Source organism: Acartia tonsa, chromosome 10 (genome assembly GCF_053477335.1).
Source record: "Acartia tonsa isolate MP-2025a chromosome 10, ASM5347733v1, whole genome shotgun sequence".
In the NCBI taxonomy this organism is placed as follows: domain Eukaryota; kingdom Metazoa; phylum Arthropoda; class Copepoda; order Calanoida; family Acartiidae; genus Acartia; species Acartia tonsa.
In genome coordinates this window covers 29932266-29942048 of record NC_137269.1, presented here as the reverse complement: position 1 = coordinate 29942048, position 9783 = coordinate 29932266, and the positions used below count along the sequence as shown (strand labels likewise).

The window sequence follows — 9783 nt, the reverse complement described above, 5'->3', positions numbered from 1 at the left end:
AAATTTTCAACGTTTTGACATCTACATATAAAAAGTTTAACATAAGTTTATAATTATGTCTTTGAGGGGAGATAAAAGATATCCGTTGAAGTAAATTCTAAGAGAATTTTATAGTAAGGGGGGGGGGGGGGGGGGAGTTGAACTATTTCCAGAAGTTTTAAAAATACGTTAGGTTAAATTTTTTTTTAACTGTCTTGATTGGATAGTAAAAACTAACAGTTTATAAACTTTTTCTTAATAACTTTAACCTACAGAAAGCCTAAGTTTAGGAATCGGTAGCAACGCAGCCTTGGCTTCGGTTGAATACAAGTTTTCAGCTGCGTCTGTGGCTGAGGGTGACTGCAGCTGGTGGTGGATTAGGCTGAAAACGGCTTATGTTGCGTTAGGCTAGTGAGGCTTAAAGTGGTTTAGGCTAGAGAGGCGTAGGGTGGCTGATTTCAAATTTGATGGCCTTTGCTTAGGCTTGCTGGCGAGTTGGCTGACAGTGGTGATTATTGCTTAACTAATGAAGTCACGCAGCTGACAGATTGACATCCTGTTACTTTATTTGTTATGCTTCGCTTATATGGTGTTTGCTATCCTTGTTTAAAAGTATTTCCTTAACTTTTCAAAAAATTTATTATTACTTGGATCTTACACCAGATTATCATGTTCTCTAATAAAGTTAGACTTGTAGCTGGCTGAAATAATCCATATATCACATTTACCCCACCCCCTCCCCTCTTACTGTATAAACGAACTGACCAACACATGATGTTCATGTTAGCAACCTAAGTTGACGATAATTTTTTCCCAATCATAATATCTACGTATATAATATATATCCAAATCCATTTTCATAAGCTTTGTATTTAATTTTTATGAATGTTTTTCTCAATGACATTAAAGTAAGAAAAATTATTATGCTTAATTATAACCCTGAACCTACAACCTTCAAGTAAAGTGTACAGAAATCAAATTCATTAATGTCTATTTATGTATTACAGTTTTCCGCGGAAAGAAACATGAAAACTTAAAGATTAATTCAAGTTTTGTTAGCCGCGTTGACCACAGTAGTAATTGAAAAAAATTATAAATGTACATTTTTCTAATCGATGACATTTATCATATAAATGTAAAAACTATGTAATTACAGCTTAAGATCTCTGAAACAGCTGTCTCTACTGCAATTGTATTTTAATTTCCTAAAAACTAGGATCAAGAAATGGATGTATGATATACAATATACATAGAAAATATGACTGGGGGAAAATTGTTAATTTAGCCTTCTAACATAGAACTTTATTGGTCAGTTCATTCATTAGGAGGGGATGGGATGGAGTAAAGGGGGTGGAAGGGGAAACGTTATTTTAGCACGCTGCAAGTTTCACTTCATTACAGAAAATAAAAATTTTGTGTAAGGTCCAAGTAATAATATATCCATTTCTAAAGATTAACAAACAAATCAAATGTAATAAAACGATATAATGCGATTAATTTATGAATTTCACCTTTTTATAGCAATTATTTTAATGAGAAAAATTAATTCAATGTAATTTACAAAAAAAAAGTTTTCCAAAACATTGAAAGTGGTGTCTTATTAATCAATTAATTTATATTATCACGAGAGCTTTATTTAGTACTAGCCTCTAGGGGCCCTTTAAGAGTGGAGTTGAATTCGATAGCCAAATTTTTCATTGTAGAATAAAACAGAAAAATTAAAGAAGAAATTTTTTGTATGGGGGAAGGGGGTGGGCCGGGTTCATCCCCTTCCCGATTTTGTATTTTTGCTAGCATGTAAAGGAAAAACATATCGGTTCATCGGTTAGCGAGATCCTTCAGTACTGACAGAAATATAAAGATCATGTTACTTTATTGTAAGGATTTAGAAAAGAGAATGATTAGTAAATTTACAACCTCTTTTTCCTCTAAATTTCACCGTATGACAGAATTTAATGCATGGACTTTGGAGGAAGAATTTATTTAAATTCCATTGCATTACTGTATTTCCATATCTCTTTTAAATATATTTGTATTATAGATAGCAACATTCCAATGTTATGGCAATGAGACTAATCAGTGCAGAAATGGTTCTCGGTTATTTAATTAAATCTTGATTTAATTTCTTTTAAAAGTCGTCATTTATGAGTATAAAACTGAAGTATAATATAAAAGTATTAGTATTAAAAAAAAAATATGAACGATATTTGTATGAACATATTGCATTGGCTATATTCATAGCCTCAAGTGGAATACTCCAAAGAATTGGTTACTTAAAGTTTTAAATCCAATAATATTTATTTTCTGTTTAAAAAATAAAATGCTATGTTATTTTTAATGGGGCCGTGTTTCTTCCACTAAATATCTTTAAACCTTCCTTAAACAATTATAAACCATTTTGTCGCAAGTCTTTTAGGGGCTAATCCATCAACCCATTACCATTCTGCACTTGATGGCCCTGAAAACTGGCCTGGACCAACTAAGAAATTCCTTGAATGTTATTGACCAAAAAGGTATTCCTAGTTATTCAAAATTTATTGCAAATAATAAAATGATAGAAAGAATTCAGGGCTCGGCAGGGAAATCAACCACTGACAATTTTAAAAATCAGCTGAATGTCTAATAGTCTAAACCTGACCAAAATATGACAATCCCTCTCTTTTTAAATCAAAGCATTCCAATGGCTTTTAATTTGAGGCTTTGTCACAGCTTGCGCGCGGCTGCCGAACCGTAAAAAAAGAGAAATACAATAAAATTTTTATGTAAAATAAGAAAATAAAAGTCATTTATAAATTGTGTTACGCAAAATATTTTATATTAGCTTACTTTCACAAATAAAAGATATTCTTGTAAACAAAATGATGATGGGCATAGTTATTTATAGCATCGAGGCTAACAAAACTGGTTTTCCATTTTATTATTCGTGGAAAATTGTTTATAATATAATACGATACATGATTTTTTAGTATTGCTGAGAAACGATTATTTCAGCGGGTATTAATCGATTTTGTAGCCATACTAGAAATCTTATTCTCAAATAAACAGCGCAGCTATACTATTAATTAGACTGTTTATTTTGTTTTAAGGTGTACTTACTTACAAAATGGCTCTGAAAAGTTGTAACGTTTGATTTTTGTCCTTTTTGATCAGATTGAGTTTTCATTGAAGCTTTACTGGGTCATGTAATATTTTATGCTATTTTACTCCCCCCTTTATCTAATTTCCCAGGGCTCAATAAATCAAGTAATGATCAGAATTCATTAAAAGCCTAAAACGACGATTTTTCACAAGATTTGATCTTATGAATATTGTCATTCTTGGTATTTAATGCATACTATTTTTGGAATCATGAATTTTTATTTTTTATTTTGGTGACATAAGTTAATTTCTAATTAAATCCAACTATTACTAGAAAACGAGTTATGCAGATCTTAGGGATGTGAAAATAGGCGATAAAAATGTAAACACCAATTATTGATAAATGTCCCAACTTTCCTAGAGCCCTCCCTGCTTTTACTGAGACTTTGTCGTCAACACATCCACCATTTTGATTGCACGACCTTTATATATGAGCATGAAGTCTGAATTCTAAAAATATTTTTGGTTTAATGTAGTTTAAGAAAGGGCCCGCAGGATAAGGTCTTCACAAATATATTTAGTCATAGAGAGAGAGAGGGGACAATGGGCTGTTTATTACAATAGTCCACAAATTTTTAGAATAAAACTTCCTATTCATTAGCTTACAATTTTGGGGGACTTTAATGAAATTTGATTGGTTGATTCATTAAGTTCAATGTTCAAACGTTTCTTCCACTAATTTTAATCTACAGAAGGGATAATTGTGTGTATGATCACTGGTAATGTATGTACATGAATTAAAATTTATCGGTCATTGTCTTATCCATTTAGATCCTTGATATTTAGTATTACTTAAGACTATCTAAATTTGTTTAGTTTCGTTATTTTGGATTTAAACAACCTTGTTCTCTGAACTCATAGAGTATATATAGAGATATAGTTTAGAGACACATTCTCTAATTCAGACAGTAGGAACAGTAGAAGAACAATCGGGTTATGTTTTAGGTTGAAATGAGTACAGATTTTGGTACGAAACGGTATAATTTTATTTATTTCGTTTGTATAACGGCGATTGTCTGATAAAATTAAATTTTAAAAGTTTGACGGATTTTTTGGCCAGTTTGACCATCAAGATATACTATACTTATTCTCAAAAGTAACAATCTAAGTTTAGATCTATAGCAAATGTTACTTTAAAGGTAAAAACATAATTAAATTTCTACTATAATAATATATATAATTACTGGGAAAGCAGTTAAAAGTAAAACACATTTTATTCAATAAAGTGTAACAAGAACATGTATGTTAATAGATAACTAACCGTTATAATATTCTAATATCAGGGATGAGGCAATGGAGGATAAATTGATGTACTTAACCCAATAGCTCAAAGTTATTGGTTGAAATGTTTCGACACTGAAGTTTTTATCAATTAATCAAGCTATAAAAGAGTACTAAGCCAATTTATAAGATAACTTCTTGATAAAACTTTGGGAACCAGTATAATTATTAGAACAAAGTTCACTCTCTTCCTGTCTAAAAAAAAGTATGAAATAAGCAAATTTTGGAGTAATTAAAAAAATATCTATAGCTAAATAATACAATTTTAAACAATTTCTATTTTTAAATTTAAAGAACCGTCAATAAACATGAGAAAGATTTATTAATAGTTATTTCTCGCATCGTATTATAAACGGCTTTCCGCGGATATAGAATGTACAATTATAAGATCAAAACTAGTTTTTTTAGCCCCGAGGTGCCGAAGGCACCGGCTAAAAAACTGGTTTTAATCTAATGATTGTACATTTTTATATCCGTAGAAAGCTGGATATAATTCGGTGCTAGACATAGTTTTTTCGTATGGATGAGAACCGGTTCCTATCCACCGGATTCGAATGAATACGAGAATAGTTATTTCTCGCATCGTATTATAAACGGCTTTCCGCGGATATAGAATGTACAATTATAAGAATAAAACTAGTTTTAATCTTATGATTGTACATTTCTATATTCGTAGAAAACTGGATATAATACGATGCTAGACATAGTTTTTTCGTATGGGTGAGAACCGGTTCCTATCCACCGGATTCGAATAAATACGAGAAAGATTCATTAAAATATTTCACCATTTCTTAAGTAAACGTCAAACGTACATACATGCCCTATTTATAAAGAAGTAGGTGTTGATAATAAATCATATATGTACATAGTTGATATCTCTAAATTATAGCACGTCTGTATACTTACCCAAAGGCTGTATAGATGATCGCAGCTACTCTGTAACTAGAGAGTAATTACGTACGTCGTAGTAAGCTACATACATAGAATAAAAGAAACTTCGGCTTGTCTTTATAGTTAAAAAAATATTGGATGGAATGATTTTTAAAACAAGGATGACAACAATAAAAGCGAAACTATAAAATAAAACGATAGACCAAACGAACTTAAACACTTGTACAATGTCAAAACTTAATAGAATGCCAATTTAAAGTTATAAACAAAATCGTCCATAAAGTTGCTGCAAAATAACATAGATACTGACATACTTACATTTTAAGGACTTTTTTCATTAGGACTTGATCTGTAAATCAGATAAATAGGTTAAAATACAAAAAGTTTCTGGTATTAATCGCGCACCTCCAGGCAAAACCCTGTTTAGGCCATTGATTCAAAAATAAAAAAAACACAATTATTTAATAAGAATATTATTTAAAAACTATGCGACTATAATAACTCGGTATAAGATTATCACAGCTAAGATTACATTATTTACACGTATACACAGGGATTCTAAGGGATAAGACAATGGACTATAAATTGATGTACATCTCCCAATGATAAGAAATAAATTACACCTTCTGTATGTTAAATTTTTGTTTGAAAACTTGAACTCTACTAGTTTTAAAACCAACAAAGTTTCCAAAGTTTCTGAGCCTAATTATAAGATAACGTGGTTATCAAACTTTGGGTATTTATTTTACAGACCAATGTCCTCTAACTCTCTGGATAAAAGCAAAGGTAAAAAATCATCGGTCCTTATAGTTTCTATTTATTAGATTTAGTTAATGTTATTGAAGAAAAAATTTAAATAGTTTTATTTTCTAAAATTAATTTATAGATTGAAATTGATTAAAAATTAAGTGATTTTTAACCTAAGCTGTTAGTTATAATATTTGTACAGGGTAAAAAACATTTAAGTTTAACGATATTATTATTATAAGCGCAGCTACTCTGTAAAAATGGGTATGTCTATTATTTAAATTTTCTTGGATCTTAAGGGATAAGACAATAACGATTATCTAATGTACACCCTAAATTATGATTAGCCCTCTGTAGATAAAAATTATCAGTGAAAAGTTTTGACACTGCTATTACATATGTACTACCAAACAAATACAGTGTGTTTTTTTATGAGAAATTTTTTGAAAAAATTTTTGAAAGCAATTTTACCCCACTTATAGTTATCAGAATTTATTGATTAATGGCTTATTTTCTTCGTTTTTTAATGCAATTAATACCTAGAACATTAAAAAAATATTTCAGTTTTTTAATTAAAAAGTACAGTAAAATCGAAAAATCAAAACTTAGGTGACAACATCAAAATGGTTTAAGCGCATTTTTCTTATGCTCAAATCTTCTACCCTTTGAAAGAAAAAAATTGGAATTTCAGTAATCGACTTTGGGGGGCCAGTACTCCCTCCCTGATTGAGATATGACCTGCAAACTTTGATATATTCTAATGCATGTCCCTAAAAGTATTTGTATCAATTTTTAGCTCTAGATCTTAACTTTGAAGCGTTTTGCAACTATTCTTGCAAAAGGTAGAAAATTTGGACATAAGAAAAATGCGCTAAAACCATTTTTAGATGTAGACACCTAAGTTTTTAATTTTACATTTTACTGTACTTTTTAAACAAAAACTGTAATATTTTTTTAATGTTCTATTAATTGCATTAAAAAACGAAGAAAATAAGCCATTAATCATTAAATTCTGATAACTATAAGTGGGGTAAAATTGCTTTCAAAAAAGTTCTCACAAAAAAACACACTGTATTTATAAAAGTTTACAAAGAAAACATGTTAAAAAAACTTTGATCTACATCCCAATGTCCAAAAAATATATTAATTAGGTAATATATTTAAATTTAAATAGATTTCTTAGAATTCGAACAAAAAAAGTCATGATCAGTGATTTATTTACAATTTACTTGTTTTCATAAATATTTTTTTTTGTGCTACTTATGTAAATAATTGTCCTTGGTTAAACAAGATTATATGTATGCAAAGCACAGAATAATTACAGGAACTAGAAGAAGGAAAACCATGTACACCTCACCTCTGAAAATAAATATTAATTTGATTAATTTAAAACCATCTGATATTTCATAAACTTGGTTAGAAACATATTTTGTGAGAATGGATAGAATGACATGGGAAAATTTGTTGGTTGATAATAAAGTCCTCATTTATTGGTCCGTACATTACTCCATTATGAGGGGAGGGGATGGGGATAAGGGCTAGAAGGAGAGTATATATATAATATATATTAACCAGCTGGAAATACAGTTTATTAGATTAGGCGAAAATCTGGTGCATTACCAACTCCATCAAAGATTACCCTCCTAGGAATATTTTCAAAAACTAAATTCAAATGAATAATCCTGCACCACTAAAATAACCTAAAGAATGTGCTGTGCAATATACTCTATAATTTACCCACCTGGGCTGACATTCACTCTGGGCTCTTATGATAAAGTTACAATTGTTAAAATTATTAAATCCCAGACTGTCACACTCGGAATTTGTATCCTCTGTATCGGGAACCTAAAGATAAAGATTCATTAAACAAAGAACCAGAAGCAATAAACCCCTTACTTCCCAAATAGCGGATGCAGTTTTGGGTTATTTCAAATTTATTTTCTTATGGCTCATTTGAGATACTCTAAAAGCATAAAATATTCAAAGTTTCTTTGTCTGTGACCAAAATAAATGTAGAATATAATTGGATATCATGAACAATGGATTTATGTTGCTAACATGGACATCTTTTATTGGTCAGTTGGTTCATCCAGTTGGAAGGTAGTAGATTAAATAAATGGTGAAAACATTTGGTATTACTAGTTTAAACCAACAATCTTTACTTTATAAGATTACCAAATGTTCCTAAACTAGCGTATTTAGGAATATTGTCAAAAATCCTCTGAGAAAAATTGAGACATTACGGTCTTGACATTTCAAAATATCATTAACAGACAAACAGACCGGCCGACCTAGTAATCTCACTAGTTACCTCCACCAGGACATGTTGATTGCTCCAGAAATCCAGGTACAGCTCACAAACTGTTGAATTATTACAAACCTCCACACTGTAAAAAATACACATTGGAAATATTTTTCCAGTTTTGCTTAAAAATATTTATATCCGCTAGATTAGACCAGCTCTAAGCTATACTGAAAAATCATGTTTCATCGAATTACAAAAAATTTTCCGCGAATATTAAAATAATAAAATTAATATCTGTTTTGAAAGCTATGGCCTACGTGGCTAAGAAAACTGGTTCTAATGTTTAATTTTAAAACCCACGGAAAACTGTCTATGACACGATGCGTTAAATAACTACTTTAATGATTTTGTTGACTTAAATAAATAAAAGTAATGATAACTGACTACTTAAAAACTTTATCAAAAAAGGGATTGACTCAAAATGTGCTATTTTTTTGCCATTGTGTTTACTTAAAATTTGCTACCTATGATTAGTGCTGAAAAAGGTTTTGTTCAACTCAATATCCGCGTGAACTTTGTTTGTTGTTATCTCATTCTCATTACTGAAGATGAAATAATAGAAACCTAAAATTAAAATCTATTTTTAGAATGTTTTTTTTTTACAAAGTTGGTCTGAATAAGGAACTCTATTATCTTCAAAAAAGAATTTCCCCTACTTCCAACCTTGTATGTTGTAACAAAACTTGCTTTTAGTTTGTGCCAGAATCTCTTACCCTGTGGGGTTCTCTAAAGTACTAAAAATTAATTAACAATTGGAAAATGCGTATTTTCAAAAAGTTTTTTTTTTTTAAATCTCGCTAACCGCTTGACCGATATGGTAATACTTTACAGTGAAGCTTCTAATTGGTCCAGCTTCTAATTGGTCTAAGAGAAAAAAATAACGCCAAAAAATTTTTGGTGGGGGAAAATTGAAATGGAGGGACGATTTAATTACGACACCAAGTCCTCAAGCGCCCTCGAGTTCTAGAGCGTAGCAGCTAGTAAAACAACATAAATAGACAAAAAAATATTCCTTTACTGTATCATGTATGGCTATTCTGTGTGTTTTGTGCTACCTAAAGACAAAATCGTCCATGTTAAAATATATTATACCTGTCTCATTGATATACAGTTCTCCAGGGGTAGTTTTGGTTGTATTTGTAAATGGATACCATTCTAATATAGAGGCATCATCTTGGTCCTTTGTACACTACATAAATAGAAAGATAGATATTAAATATTTATACAGATAGATAGACAGACTTACAGAAAGAGAAACAGACGCTGACAAGCATACAGATGGATATATAGACATAAAATACAGACAGACAGACTTTGGAAAAACCGGTTTTTAAGGCATAATTTGTTGAAAATCGCCAAGTATTTTTTTCTTATACAAATTGCCCCAACCCAATAAAGAAATTAAGATATAGATTATTAATTTCTGCCAATGGCAAGTGGGT

At 30.3% G+C, this 9783-nt stretch overlaps 1 protein-coding gene across 5 annotated transcripts in view; it reads right to left on the bottom strand.

The window, feature by feature from the left end:
• Positions 1–5735: 5735 nt before the first annotated feature.
• LOC145329829 (uncharacterized) overlaps positions 5736–9783 on the bottom strand; it is a 39285-nt gene continuing 35237 nt past the window's right edge. For all 5 annotated transcript variants that reach the window (XM_080174235.1, XM_080174231.1, XM_080174233.1 and 2 more), the window contains 5 exons: positions 9434–9530; positions 8806–8905; positions 8348–8423; positions 7778–7881; positions 5736–7395 (listed from right to left, as the gene is read on the bottom strand). In XM_080174235.1, coding sequence (XP_080030361.1) covers positions 7329–7395; positions 7778–7881; positions 8348–8423; positions 8806–8905; positions 9434–9530 — 444 coding nt within the window. In that variant the 3' untranslated portion in view covers positions 5736–7328. The remainder of the gene's footprint in view (positions 7396–7777; positions 7882–8347; positions 8424–8805; positions 8906–9433; positions 9531–9783) is intronic.